This window comes from Taudactylus pleione, unplaced genomic scaffold (genome assembly GCF_031769625.1).
Source record: "Taudactylus pleione unplaced genomic scaffold, aTauple2 ptg000803l, whole genome shotgun sequence".
Classification (NCBI taxonomy): domain Eukaryota; kingdom Metazoa; phylum Chordata; class Amphibia; order Anura; family Myobatrachidae; genus Taudactylus; species Taudactylus pleione.
In genome coordinates this window covers 315,969-332,322 of record NW_028285205.1, presented here as the reverse complement: position 1 = coordinate 332,322, position 16,354 = coordinate 315,969, and the positions used below count along the sequence as shown (strand labels likewise).

General features: G+C 40.2%; 1 protein-coding gene across 1 annotated transcript in view; it reads left to right on the top strand.

Annotated features, from left to right (window-relative positions):
* Positions 1 to 5,145, top strand: part of DOK5 (docking protein 5) — a 244,682-nt gene extending 239,537 nt beyond the window's left edge. The window contains exon 8 of the mRNA XM_088458026.1: positions 4,328 to 5,145. Within this exon, the coding sequence (XP_088314152.1) occupies positions 4,328 to 4,392 (65 nt within the window). The 3' untranslated portion in view covers positions 4,393 to 5,145. The remainder of the gene's footprint in view (positions 1 to 4,327) is intronic.
* The last annotated feature ends 11,209 nt before the right edge of the window (positions 5,146 to 16,354 follow it).

Below are 16,354 nucleotides of genomic sequence, written 5' to 3'. Positions count from 1 at the left end.
TGGGAGACACATCGTCATGACGACGTCTCTCCCTTGCAAAGCGGCCGGAGGAGCGGACAGCGGCGGGACCAGGAGCGGGAGTTTAAGGTAAGTGTTTATTTTTTTTTTCTTTTCACGTCTCTTTCTACTGGGGGGGGGGGGACTACAGGGGGCACTACCAGGGGGCGATGACTACAGGGGGCACTACCATGGGGCATTATCAGGGGGCACTACCAGGGGGCGATTACTACATTGGGCACTACCAAGGGGCATTATCAGGGGGCGATTACTACAGGGGGCACTAAAAGGGGGAATTACCACTGGGGGAACTACAAGGGGGGGATTACTACAGGGGGCACTACCAGGGGGGGATTACTACAGTGGGAGATTACTACAGGGGGCACTAAAAGGGGGGATTACTACAGGGGGCACTAAAAGGGGGGATTACCACTGGGGGAACTACCAGGGGAGGATTACTACAGGGGGCACTACCAGTGGGGGATTACTACAGGGGGCACTAAAAGGGGGGATTACTACTGGGGGTACTACCAGGGGGGGATTACTACTGGAGGCACTGAAAGGGGGGATTACCACTGGGGGCACTACCAGGAGGGATTACTACTGGGGGCACAACCAGGGGGAATTACTACTGGGGGCACTACCAGCTGCTGCCATTTCCCACACTAGGTTTATACTCGAGTCAGTAAGTTTTCCCAGTTTTTTGGGGTAAAAGTAGGTACCTCGGCTTATATTCGGGTCGACTTATACTCGAGTATATACGGTATCAGTATTTCTCTCAATGATTTTTTTTCTTCCAACAAAATAGTTTTTTCCACTGGTATTCTTTCAAACTACTTTTTTAAATACATTTTATATAAGTGTTACACAATTTGAGTGTCATCAGTGCACTGAACCAAGATGTGGGTAAAGCGCTTTCAGTTTATCACAGTTTTGTAGCACAAGATAAAAAGAAAGAAAAGGGATCTTTAGTCATAGTGACTTACTAGTATGATTTACTCAAGTAGCAGGTCACATAGTATTACCATACATATAACATACTATGAAATGACTGTACAATAAAGGAGTTGCTACATAAGAACCATTTGGAAATTAAGAGGAATTGATAGCACAGTCAATCTCACTGCATAAAATTAATTCAACCTGTCATTGTGAATAACTTTTATGCTCATTAAAACTGAACAAAGTATTGGGTTCTTATAATTGCTGCAGTGGCCATTGATACTTATTACTAATGTATCTTCTGGTGGAATTGACATTTGTCTTGACAATGTGCAGTTCCTGATGGAAGATAGTGTTACCTTAATTCTGGTACAGTTCACCATGTTTTATTGGGGTTGTAGGAATACTGTACTTTTAGTAATTAAAATCACTGATGTTTCTGAACAGGGGAATGCCTTTTTATTTGACTAAGCTAATATATAGAGCAACTCACTGTAATCAGTGTGGTAAAATTAATGTATTTACAAACTAGCAATCAGAGTCCAGGGTACAATCCTCTCGTAGCTCCAATATTATCAGTAACAGTATAGAGATAAAAATGTACATTCTGCAACTCAGTCAGGTGACGGAACAAATTTTCCTCTATAAGAGTAGCTTTATTCCAAATTAGCTAAGTGCACAATTTCAGTCTGTTCTTGCACAGGTAAGTCAACATTTACAGAGTAACACAACTCAATCACGTGGTACTTGTCTAGATCGTTTCTGGAGAATACCCAAATACTATGCGCCTGAGTCTGAGGTGGAAGCAAAGCAAAAAAGAACAAGTAATTGGCAAAACCATATTGCACTGCAAGTGGGGAAGATGTAATATGTGCCGAGAGATTTAGATTTGAAAGGGGTGTATCCAAACTCAAATCTAAATTGCAGTGTAAAAATAAAGCTGTTTAGCATTTGTGGGCTTCATGCAAAAGCAACCAGTATATACCCTGCATGCAAAACAATAAAATAAATGTTTTTGCACCCCGTGCACAGCATTATGGTTTATCCAGGTGAAGTTACAGTACTTATTCTTTTTTGCTTTTATTACCACCTCAAGATCAGACTTTTAAGTAATTTCAGGCAGCTTTTATTTACCCAAATAATACACTACTTTTGCTATCATACAGTAAGATTACTGGTCTCTAAGGGACCAATTAGACGTATACCAGTGTAACCGTAATGGTTTATAAAGAGCAGAGGTTTCGGTAAGGGATCCCTGCAGTCGGGATGCCGGCAGTCAAAAAAACAATAGCGGCATCCCAACAGTCAGAATCGCCTGTAGGTAAGTTCCTTAACCCTAACTCTCCCACTAACCCTAACTCACCTTTCCCACAGCGTAACCCTAAACCTCCCCCCTCCTGCAGCCTAACCCTAACCCTCCCCCCCACACAGCCTAACCCTCCCCCTAGTGCATAACCCCTAACCCTTAAGCTGCATACACACGTAAAGATTTTCTGTCCAAACATCCAATCTGGTAAGGTATGAAAGCAAATGACAAACAGCAATGTGATCCCAAACGTAGGAAAATGGACAAAAACTGTTGTTTGAACAAATTGTTTAGAGCAAACATTTAACAAACTTATCTAAACGACCATTTTCATCTGTTTTCTGACATTTAGGGGCAAATTGCTGATATTCAGTTACTCCCATACGTTACCAGATTTTCATTCCAACCAATAAACTAGTTGGATGGTTGGACAGAAAATCTTTACCTGTGTATGCAGCTTAATACTAAAGCTGCATACACACTCAACGATTTTGTTACCAACGATTTTATGAACGATTTTCTGTCAGAATATCTGTCAGATTATCTGTCAGATTTTTTAAAGTGTAATGAACGATTTTTTGAACTACAAACGATTTTTGTAACTTCCCTTAATGAAAATCGTTCAGTTGGTCAGTCAGAATGAACTACAAACGGGAACGCGCATGAACGATAATCGTTCATCATTATAACTCAGAAACTGAACAATTTTTTCAACGATTGAACTATAACAATGTCGTTATAGTTAAATCGTTCAAAAAATCATTCCGTGAGTATGCACTGGATGTTAGCGGTCGATATTCTGGAGCCAGGATTCCGGCGCTGGGATTCTGACCACCGGCATACTGACTACATCCTTGAGCAGATGAGACATGAATGAAGATGTGTCACTATTATGCACCAATGAAATTTTGTAGTCTTACAGGTCCTCTCCCAAATGAGTAACATTCTGGCTTTACAATCTTCAAGTTCCGCTTTTGCATCACCATTTCATACTGTATTGTAAATTTGCATTTTCTGCATTTATAGTCTATAGATAGAGCTAGAGTAATGATGATCAATTAATTCTGCTGACTGTGTGTTGTTCATTATGGACAAAACATGAGATTCCATGGTCAAAAGCAGAAAATGTTAGAAATATGTTAATAAATTCTACAACAGACAGCAGTGTACTGGTTTAGTGACAGAGGAACAGACTGTGGTGCATAGGTCTAGTCACACTGTAGATACATGCAGGGCACGTGTATAATCAAATGAGTTTATAAAGAAGTGGTGAAAAATGTTAATAAAACAATTACATCTTATCATTAAAATGTACAGGGATTTATGAATCCCCCCTCTACTAATGAAAAGATGAATCAGTTTACATATTAAGAAGCCTACAATAGGTCCACATGGAAATCAGGTATTATAATTAAATTAAATGTAAAATAAAAGAATGAAAAACTATATTGGCCACAAATACATTGCTAAATTATTTGCATCAATCTCAATTATTTGGTGTAAGTTGTGGACATGTTATTGATTCCCAACAGATTCGGCCTAATTTACTTGGTTACGTTATTTGAATTTATAATTACCTCCTGGGAAGAAAATTAATTTGGCTAGCAATTCTCCAACATTAATCACTTGTCACCTTAAACTTTGATGTTTACTTTAAATGTTTTATTTAATTCTAACTGTTGTTGTTTTTTTTTACTACTAATAAAACAGGCTATTTAGTAGACGTACAAAATGGTTGAAGATACTTCAAACTGTAACTAAACTGCAATAGAAAAATTACATATGGGGGTATATTTACGTCTGGGTTTTAGAAGGACATGTTGCCCACAGCAACCAATCAGATTCTACTAAACGTTTATCTAGCACCTTCTAGAAAATAATAGCTAGAATCTGATTGGTTGTTATGGGCAACATCTCAACTTCTAAAAACCTGCACTCTAGTAAATATATCCCCTATAATCTATTTGGTTGGTATGGGGTACATCAGCAACACTTAACACATGATGAAAGAGGAAAGTCTTGTATGCATTATTAAAGCATCTAATATTTTGTTTTCTCTCTCCACTCCATTCCACTGAGAAGACCTCTCAAATCCACAAAAACTTCATCGAACAGACACTTTTCCTACATACAGATCGGAGCATTGATAGACATTGTGGAGGACTTCTTGATTAAAATAAACAAAATAACAGTTTGGAGCTGGGCAAGAAAGCTTGGATTTCTTATCTCCTGTGAATGGCAAGAAGATTACCATCAATTCAGCCTGGATATTTCTATATTCTGAAATGCAACTTTTTTTTACCTTCACCAAGAATGCGCTTTTACACATTCAGGAATTTTTACCATATTTGACCATATAACATGGACAGTTAAATATTTACTGTTTGTATCAGGCAAAAGCATTGCAAATACACTGTAGGTCATAGGTAGTCAGCCCATGGCTCTCCAGCATGCTGAAACTTGTTGCTCAGCAAAAGTTGTAGAGCCTTGGGTTGTCAAAACTGTCTCTTGATGTTTGTCTTGTTGTACTTTCTTGTAGGTTATGTTTTTGTGACATACCACCATGTTCTAAAAGAGTTTTATCTGCCTCCTTCTCATCTGCGTTGGTCTTGATTTTGGACTCCTGTAATGTTGAAACAGAGAACAGGACCCTCACTGTGACATGAATATTTTCTGGTTTATATACTACTCTACCCTTTGCTTAATTTTCAGTGCCAAATTCAGCAGTTGTTTTAGGATACAATAACAAGTAATTCTCTTCATTTTGGTAAATTCATTTTGGGAAATCAGTCATTATCAATTACATATTTTCATCAGAGAAACATATGCACTATATCAGGAATATAGGAGTTTTTAAGTTTGGGATATATTTACTAAATTGCGGGTTTTTAGAAGTGAATATGCTGCTCATAGCAACCTATCAGATTCTAGCTATGATCTTCTATAAGGTGTTAAGTAGAATCTGATGGGCTGCTATGGGCAACATCTTCACTTCTAAAAACCCGTACTTTAGTAAATTATTTAGTTTTAACAAAATGAGCTCATGCGGATCAGTGCATTAAAATAAAACAGTACATTTTTAATCAGACTATTAAAATGCTGTGGAACCTATTTATGAAGCACTGTAGATATGTGGAGCAAAACGCTTTAGTTGTGTACCAATGATCCGAAATTGGTTTACCCAGGACTTTTAAAAGTACATGCTTAATTTGGGCATACATTATTCAATTGTGGCCCAATCCGACAATTATATAGTGCATCGCTGTATGATTGGGCGGTTGGGCATAAAATATCTTTCAACATGCCCAGCTGATTTGGACATTGGCCGGCCCCATCTGGCAGTATATGTGCTGCCGTGGCCGACCATCTGACATTTCCTCTGTTCCTGCACAGGGGAGGAACGAGAAAATGTTTCCTCCCCAGGGGAGAAACCCATATATCCTGTGGCCATACACCGTCCTATATCTTACGGTGTATTGCCACGGTATCTGCTGGCTTCAGGCTGTTAGATAAAATGTCTGCCAGCCTGACAGACATTTTATCTGTCAATGTATGCCCAGCATTACCCACACTCGGGAGACATTCTGCAAAATTAGTAAAAAAATAAAAAGTTCTAAAGAGACACACTGTGCAAAATTGTAAATGTCACATTAAAAGTCCAAACTCCAGGCCCTGTAGTTTTCCAGCACATGCCCTCAAATACACCCAACAAGGTGAGGATCTCTTTAACCATGTGCAGATACGTTATCTACAGTATTTTCCAGGATCAGTAATTATACCACCTAATTACAAACAGAAATCCATTAAACATGACCTGCTGTTACCCACAGTTGGGAAACCTTGGCTAAAACTAATCATGAGAGTGAGGGGTCATTAGAACTATTCTTTTTGCATGGGTCACTTTTGTGTGTACAATGTTTTTTTTTATAAAGGCTGAAGATGAATTCCATTAAAGGTATAGGACCCTGAATTGGCCATCTCAAGCCCTTTCTCTGGTTTTATTAAGTTCACTCTGTAAAGTAAAATCTTATTTATTAAATCTCCGCAAGATAAGGTGCAGTGCTGTGTAAATTCTGTACTGTACTTATTAAAGAAATCACTGTAACTCCAACTTATCTTTTGTCCTGTGCAAACTTCAATTGTCCTAGAAACACGCCTTGGCCATTTTGCACTTTGTGAATTATCGTCTATATCTCTCTGGCTGATGCGATTTTATAGGTCATTATGCACTCCAGAATAACATTATTTTTCCTTGAGATAAACATTTTCAGCCTATACACTTGTTTTTTTTTAGACCTTCTCTAACCTCAGCTGAACTGTACGCCATTACATATTCTGCACAGATGTCTTTAAATAAAAGCATCATGAAAATATTTTAATATATGTAAATCCTATAGTCATTTGTGTAGTGATTTTACGTTAGCCTATTTGTTTTTTTATGAATTAAAAAATTTAAGCACTATGACTTTAATGATTCACTAAATCACCTGTATAATTGTAGACCTCTTTTGCTATCACCCACGCAGAGTGAAGGCAACTAATTTGTAGGCTGAACCAATATTTGGTAAAGCAATTTCCTAGGAACTAGTGACATCACTGATGCTTGAGACATGCAGTAATGTCAGTAATTTCTAGTGAACATATACGCTACATTCTTATATGTCTGCTCACAAACTAGCAGCAGGTGCTCTTTAAAGGGACACTGCAATATGTTGTATAATTAAAGTTGGTTTGAGAAATCTCTCATTCAAGCCTGGCCAACCTGCGACTCTCCAGCTATTGTGATACTACTAGTCCCCCTAAAATTTGTAGTTTCACAGCAGCTTGAGAGCCACAGGTTTGCCAGGCCTGCTCTAAGTAGTGTTCTCCTTTGAAACAGTTGTGGGCTTTAAAATCTATTTTATGTACTCTAGAGTAATTTGGTAAACAATTATATATAAGCCTCAACTTGACATTGCCATCTCCTACAACATATGATTATGAACAGATGCTTTACAAGGTCAGTGCTCCTGGTTGTAAAAAGAGTACAGTGATGTGATCTTATTAATTAACAGATATGGTTATTATCTGAAAAAAAAGTGTATTCCTACCATCAGGGATTTCCGATCAATAACACATAGGTAGCTATATCTGACACATATTTAATTATGTAACAATTCTATACATTTATGCTGCATGATGTTATAACAATGGTTTTACAGATTTCCTTTAAACCTCAAAGCCAGTTATTGGAAATCAGTAACCCAAATGTGAAATGCTTCTGTTTAGGTCTGATGGTTATTGTTTTGTACTAAGAGAGCTATTTTACCAGTTAAAGAAAACAAATAGATATGTACATTTTTATACAGTCTCTGATGTTGTGGACAGCATATTTAGGTGATTGCTAACTTTTTTACAGAGCAACTAAATCAAACAAAAATTCATATATGAGACATTACTTTAAAATACTGCAGCTCTCCAAGGAACTCTTCTATCTCCATTACCTTCATATGGGAGCTGGGTTGCACATAGGAAATGGTTTATCTCTGTTTCTTCAAATGTGCTAAGAGGAAAACTACGCAAAACTCACAATATCTCCTTTAATACCTCTTTTTCCACTGCTTACCACCGTCACCATAGACCTTTAGGGCGAGGGTGACCTCACGCAGTTTAACAAGATATGAAAAGTTATGCCACTAGCTGATGCCATCTCAGTATAGTGTCAGCGATACCTGGCAATGAGATTCCCTGGATTCCCTCCTGGTAAACTCACTATGCATATACACAGCTAACACATATCCTTTTGTCCCTTCGCAAAAAGGAAAGTACTTGCTGAGGAATGGGATTTACTAGATTGTAGCAGTACACCATTATACTGTATATTGCTGTGATATGCAGAGATTCATAATGATTGACTTACACTACTCTACATACACAGAGTCCTTATTCAAGAAGGTGTTAGCCAAAATAGGCATCCCCTTTAAGAAGTGTACACTGGAAACATCGTTTACATGTTGGATATACAGAGAATGATGTCACCTATTAAGTTTTACCTATTATGGAAATTAATGAAGGCATAATATGTTATTTAGTCTCAGCATGTAAAATACTTAGGAGATAGAAACTATTGTAGAAGTTATGTCCCCCATTCTTAAAAAAGCCTTAGACTGCAGCATATGGGTTATCAATTACTCCCCTACAACTTGTGTGACTTCACTATTCCCTACAGAACTCCGCTGATACTAAGAAGATGTAACATTAGAAATTTGAAAGCCATGCAGGGAAATGCTATAATATGTATGTAATATATGTTAAATGTTGAAAGTCGGAGGTCAACCGAAGCCATATTACAACTCCCAGCAAGAATCCGATATTAGGTTTTTTGCAATCTAATGCAAGCCAAACCAATTTTAGCATTAGCCAGGATGTGAGTGGATGGTTTGGAATTACTCAGTGTTGTTAATATATTGATCACAAAATTAAGAGAGAAAATATATACTGCTTTAAACATTGTTCAGCAGAAATGCACCATTTATGTTTGCTACCTTCCTGTGAGGGTAGTTTTGTAAACAGCAATGTTTTCATATATGGTTCCTGTGCAAATGTTATTGAAAGGAGCAAAAGTGTAATATTAGCATGATCCAAATAGCAGACTTGAATTATGCAAGTATCTTCGTATAATATAGAATACTAGTAATATGGACATGGCATATGCCTGGTCTCCACAGCTCCGCCTCCACCTCGCTGTATTACTCACCTATGCCAACACTGCACTACTCTTCTGGTCTGTCCCCTCTCTGTTGTGGTAGTGACATCCATTGGCGGAGGTGGGATGGCACCCACTGTGCATGTCTACTGGAGGAGATGCAATTGGCGACTATTATATGGGTAACATTTTCTGCAATACACACTGCTGATATGAGAAAGGGACAGTCTTTAAAGTTGTGACCAACTGAAGAGGTCATCAAAAATATTATTTAAAAGCATTAATGTTCCATATATTCAGAATCAGAGTATAAATGGACTCAAAATCCATAATCTGCTTGTAAATTTAGTCAGGTATGAATAACCATAACCTTGTTAAATGTACTGTATATGTATTGGTAGCTTAGATCCACTCTACTGTAACTACTCTCACCTTATGAGATCTGTGTTACAATGTTTTTCCACCAGAACATAACACACACTGATCTTGAGCAAATTATTACTATTAGACTTATCTGTATGTAAACATTTGCATTAGAGGCCTATTTATCAAGTTTAGAAAACCCAAACTTTGTCGAATATTTACTTTTTTAAAATGTATTTATTCATATTTATTAATGGCTTATCGCAAACAGCACACATCATAGAATAATAAATACTTTTATATAATTATAATGTATTCATGAAGAGAATTAAAAAATATGCTGAACATGGCTGGACTTTGTGCCACTCCTGCTCATATAATTCAATAGAGGTCAATTAGGAAGATATAACTGACATCACCATTATCAGGCACTTCTTGATAAACAGGCCCTATGCAATGACTGAGCATGGCAACAGCCTATCATGTATCACGCCATGAACAAAGGAGATCTCTGAGGACCCCAGAAGAAGAGTTGTTGATGCTCATCAGGCTTACAAAACCATCTCTAAAGAGTTTGGACTCCACCAATCAACAGTCAAACAGATTTTGTACAAATGGAGGAATTTCCAGACATTATCCTCCCCAGAAGTGGTCAGCCAACACGGATCACACCAAGAGCAAGGCGTCTAATAGTTTGCAAGGTCACAAAGGAACCCAAGGTAACCTCTAAAAAACTGAAGGCCTCTCTCACATTAGCTAATGTATGTTCATGAGTTCATCATCAGGAGGACACTGAATAACAATGGTGTGCATGGCAGAATTGCAAGGAGAAAGCCGCTGCTCTCCAAAAAGAACATTAATGCCCATCTGCAGTTTGCTAAAGATCACCTGGACAAGCCAGAAGACTATTGGAACACTGTTTTGGAATCAGATGAGTCCAAAATAGAGCGTTTTGGTTTAAATGAGAAGCGTTATGTTGGAGAACAGTGCATTCCAGCATAAAAACCTCATACCATTAGTGAGACACGGTGGTGGTGGTATTATGGTTTGGGCCTGTTTTGCTGCATCTGACCCAGGACGACCTGCCATCATTGATGGGACAATGAATTCTGAATTATACCACAATATTCTAAAGGATAATGTCAGGACATCTGTCCATGAGCTGCATCACAAGAGAATGTGGGTCATGCAGCATGACAATCACCCAGAGCACACAAGTCATTTGACCAAAGAATGGCTAAAGAAGAATAAATTTAAAGTTTTGGAATGGCCAAGTCAAAGTTCTGATCTTAATCCAATTGAAATGTTGTAGAAGGACATGAAGTGAGCAGTTCATGGGAGGAAACCTACCAGCATAACAGTTAAAAAGAAAAAAAATGACCAATCTAGCGCTGGAATTAGTAAATATTACATAAATCATACAGCTGTTATAAATCTGTGAGACTGCCGCCTCAAATATCAAGACAGGCTATACTCTACCTGTCAATGGATCAAAAACAAACAGTACTTATAGAACAAAGAAGTGCTGTCTCAGTACTAAAATAAATCAGTGTTTTATCATGTAAATGTATATTAATATAAAATATATAAATAAATAACCACAGTCTTATAGAAATAAAAACAAAACAATCTAAAATCTGATTAAACAGATGAGACAACTGCAATGTACAGTAACAGATTTATAGAGTAACCAATATGTCTGTGCTAGTAGCCTTAAGATACAATTGTATCAATGGGACCCTGCAACAATACAGACATTCTGACGTTTTTAAAGAGGAAAAAATAATATAACCAATAATCAAGATAGTTTTAGGCCAAATTTCAGCAGATATATGGAAAAATCTGAAGGGTTCAGAAACTTTCAAAAACCACTGTAGGTGTTAATTTAAAAATCCACGGAATAGAAGGAATGCCTATTGTTGACGATGTTTAGACTATGCACCTATTATACACAGTTCTACTGCAGATACTATAAAGCAGGAAAAACAAGTTGGATGTACTGTATAGAAATTAGGGATGCACGCCGACCCCCATGTTTTGGTTTTGGATCTGTATCTCCTTCATGTTTTGGATCTGGATTTAGCTTTGCCAAAACCGCCCTTGTATGTTTTGGTTTTGGATCTGTATTTTCTTTTCAAAAATTGATAAAAACTGCTAAAATCACATATTTTTTTTTGTTCCTACAGTATTATAAACCTCAATAACATTATTTTCCACTAATTTCCAGTCAATTTTGACAACCTCACACTATATTGTTCACCCACATAGACCAAACCAACTCACAAGTACATTCAATAGAAAACAAAACAATTAGTCGTAGTTAACAAGCAGCAAACAAAAAAACCCTAAACCATGTGTAAATAGCAACTGCAGACATGGATGCCCCCTTCATAAGTGCACATGCCCAAAGCACATGCCTATTCTCAGTGCCCAATCTGTATTTTCCTCCTGGGGGTGCTGGGCCACTGATGACTGGCCCATGTAAAGCCCCAATCAATCAGCCTTTTTGTTGAGCAGTTCCCAATCTCTCCCCAACCATTAAAAACAGTGCTTCGTACCTGCAAATTAGATACAGTGCATGTCAGATACAGTGTGGGTCGGATACAGTGCGGGTCGGATACAGCAGGGGCGTCTTAAGAGTGGAGGGGGCCCATGTGCACTCCCCAATGCGGTGCCCCCTTCTCTCTCCCCAGTGACCGGCAGCCGACTGACGCGGCTGGTAAGCCACTGGAGCATTAGCAGACTCCGGGCACTAGAGTGTGCCCAGAGTCTACTGTGCATGCGCAGAACACCAGAAAAATGGCCACTGCAGCCATTTTCCGGCTTTCTGAGGAGCGCTGACACCCAACATGGGACCACGGTTGGGTGAGTTTAAAATAATTTGGGTGCAGGGTGTGCAGTGCGAGGCCCACCTGGACCCGGGGGCCCGTGTGCCCTGCACACACTGCACCCATTATAGATATGCTACTGGGATATAGTGCAGGACACAGTGTGGATTGGATACAGTGCAGGCCAGATACAGTGCGGGATACAGTGCGGGCTGGATACAGTGTGTTATACAGTGTGGGTTGAATACAGTGCAGGTCAGATAGTGCAGGGTACAGTGTGGGTGGGATACAGTGCAGTTTATAGTGCAGGTCTGATACAGTGTGGGTTGAATACAGTGCAGATCGGATACAGTGCGGGATACACAGTGGGTTGGATGCAGTGCAGGTCAGATATAGTGTTGGATACAGTGTGGGTTGGATACAGTGTGAGTCAGTTACAGTGCAGGTCTGATATAGTGCAGGATACAGTGTGGGTTGAATACAGTGCAGGGTACAGAGTAAGTCAGTTACAGTGCAGGTTGGATACTGTGCAGTTTATACTGCAGGTTGAATACAGTGCGGGTCAGATACAGTGTGGGTTGAATACAGTGCGGGTTGGATACAGTGTGTCATACAGTGTGGGATGGATACACCAATAGTGCACTTACTGTGACAACAGTGTCGACAGTGTGGGGTGCTGGTGTGCGAGAGTGCCAGGGGTGTCCTCAATGTGGGGGTGCCGGCAGTGTTGGCAGAGTGGGGGTGGTGGCAGTGTCCTCAGTGCAGGGTGCGGCAGTGTCAGCAGACTTGCGGTGCCAGTGGTGTCCTCAGTGCAGGGCTGCTGACAGTGTCGGCAGTGCGGGGTGCCCTCGGTGTGGGAATGGTGGCAGTGCTGGGTTGCTGACAATGTTCTCAGTACGTGGGGTAGCAGTGCAGGGGTGCTGGTAGTGTCCACAGTGCAGGGTGCCGGCAGAGCAGGGGGTGCCAGCGGTATCCTTAGTGCATGTGTGCCAACAGTGTCGGCAGTGCAGGGGTGCTGGTGGTGTCCTCAGTGTGGGAGTACCAGCAGTATCGGCAGTGTGGGTTTGCTGACAGTGTCCTCAGTACGTGGGGAGTGCAGGTGTGCTGGTGGTGTCCTCAGTGTGGGAGTGCTGGCAGTGTGGGGTTGCTGACTGTGTTCTCAGTATGTGTAGAGTGCGGTGGTGCTAGCAGTGTCCTCAGTGCAGGGTGCTGGCGTGTTGGCAAAGCGGGGGTGCCAGCAGTGCATGTGCTGACCGTTTTGGCAGTGCAAGGGTGCCGGTGGTGTCCTCAGTGTGGGAGTGCCAGCAGTGTCGGCATTGTGGGGTTGCTGACAGTCTCCTCAGTATGTGGTGCAGCAATGCAGGTGTGCTGGCAGTGTCCTCAGTGCAGGGTGCTGGTGGTGTCAGCAGAGTGAGGGTGGCAGCGTTGTCCTCAGTGTGGGGGTCCTGGCGGTGTCGGCAGTGCATGGATCCTGGTGGTGTCCTCAATGCAGGGTGCCAGCAGTATCAGCAACGGGGCTGTCGGCAGCGAGGGGTGCCACCAGTGGAGGTCAGTAGCGGGGGATGCCTTCAGCCTGTGGTGTCAGGCAAGGGGGATGGGCAGCATCTTCCTACCTTCCTGTGCCCATTAAATTTAATGGGCTTAATGCTGATTGGGTGAGAGCCATGACAGATGGCTCTCTCAGCCAATAAGCGTTAAGCCCATTGAATTTAATGGGACTTTCTAAAATGGCTGCGCGAGGCAAAACCTCGAGATCCGACAGTGGGATCACAAGGTTTTGCCTTGATTAGAGATCTGGGTCAGGCAGGGATCCCTGAAATTTGAATGGGTCCGGTTCGTGGAGAACCAGACCGGATCCTCTCTAATATAAATGCATATAATGTTTCAATTAACTCCACAATGTTTTTTAATCAGTTTTGCAGCATATAACTAGTTTGGGGTAATCATAAATTTTGTTCCTTGCACCACCAAAGAGGTCTTATTATAAAGCAGACAAATGCCAAATCTCTCTTGTTTTTGGAGTGGGTTTTAAACAAGGCTCCAAAATGAGCCCTGAAATAATAAATTGCATCACAACTACTGTACATTCTGTACCTCATCAGTATGCAGCCCTTGAACCACTGATGATAAATACAGTAGACACCCTGGTCTGTGGCTTCCTGCTCTCTTCTTTACCCACCTTACAGATGTAGCAATGTACATCATTGCCGCGAAGCGTGCTCATGGGCATCGCTGCATAGCGCAGCGTTAGCAGGGCCATGACTAGTTGCGTCAGGCGTTCTACCCATTGTAGTCTATGGCATGCATGGGCATACGCATGTACGCACCATAGATGTAAGCACACTAGTTGCGCCATCCATGCTGAAATGCACTCAGCATGGCTACATCTGTATATCCTCTGGGAGATGGAACCCTGACCTCACTTCCAAAATCACATGGGCATGTTGTTGGTTCAACAAGTTAAGCAAAGCCATCACCTGAAATACTCTGTGCTTCTCTGAGAAACGTATGATCTAATTGGCTACAGGTGACTTGGGAACACTTAATAAACAGGATATAAATATTAATAACAAAAAGTTGCTCTCATCCAAATGCACCTTCAAAAATATTGCATTCAGTGCCTTCTCAAGCCTAGTTGCACACAGGGCAGTTGCATTGGCTTATCTTGGACCACACAGAGGTAAATTAGAAAGCTGAGGAGATTTCAGGTATTCTCTACATAGTGTTTGTAATAACTATAAAAATAAGTCTGGTATAGATAAACTGTTTTATGAAAGCTTAACATTGATATGTGTAGAGAATGCACATTGTGTACTATAAACCAATGAACTCAAGATCAGACTGTGTACCTTGTACTATGTAGTCAGTAAAACACAGCAAGTAGAGCTACAGTAGCATCCCTAGTCTATCATACTACAGCACCACCCTTATGTAACACTATTATAGTACTTAATAACCCTGGTAAACATCCAAGTGATAATGGTATTCCATGGTACAGTAGTATGGTCATTTCCATGGCACTTAGTTTTGGAAGGGTACAAATTGACACAGGAAAACAATGAATAAAAATGAATAAAGGGTAAACCAGTACATATTTTTGGGCATGAAAACACAAAATGAGTATTTTAATTGTAAGGAAATAAAATAAGAATCCACCCTCCTTTGGCGGCAGCTTTGTTATATAAACAGCATTTATCTGATCCATTACCAGAATGATGTTGTAAGCTCCTAGAATGAGGAATTGATATTTATACATGTGAGGAATAGTAATACAGTAATTACACACACCACTAATTATCTAATTATGGCCGGTGCTCGCAGTGTTTTCATTCAGGCATTGCAGCTTTGTCCCTCTGCAGTTTTGGGCTCTGAGTTTCAGCTGAGTTTATAATATAAGGAAAAATGGAGAATGAAACCATTTACTCTGTTCAAATGTATTCCTGTCAATAATGTTAGTAATCACCTTTTTGTACATACACTGTAAAGAAATCATTATAAATTAATTTCAATATTAATCTGACTATGGACAATGATTCAAGTGTGGGCACTGATGCTTTGAGATATAAAGTGCCCATTCTGATGTAATTCAAAAGTTTCCAAGTTATTCAATGTACAATATTATGGATAATGTATGGTTAGCCGCGACTTCTCTGACTTTACGGACTCCCCCTTCTCTCTCTCCGACCATAATCTTCTTTCCTTTAGTTCATAACTCCCCCATCACTTCCATCTCCCAGAGTCACTTTGACCTAGCACAACCTTGATTTTATTGACCCAGGCTTATTCTCCTCTTCTCTGGACTCTCTTCTTGCTCCCATCTCCCATGCTATCAAGTTAGTTCTGGGATTGGTTATGGCTTGCCTCATGTTAAAGCCATTAGATCCCACTGCAGAAAAATGTCCTATTCTGTAGCCTACTGTATAAGCTCCAGTACCATGCCTAACACCATGTAAAGATGGCATTAGTATTCCAGACCCATTTTTTCAGAGCTTTGTAAACTGGGAATTTTCACAATCACCATAGAAATAAAGACTGCAGCTTTAATCAGAAACAGAGGGACCGACGCACATACTTCTGATATTTGCTGCGACATCCCCTTGTTAAAATTGCCCACATACTTAAATATTGCTAAATGTTACAAAAAACAGCCATTTTCAGAGTATTGACAAAAATGTTTTATATACCCCTAAATGAGACTATATAGACAATATTTAAGCAGTTATTAGACCTGCT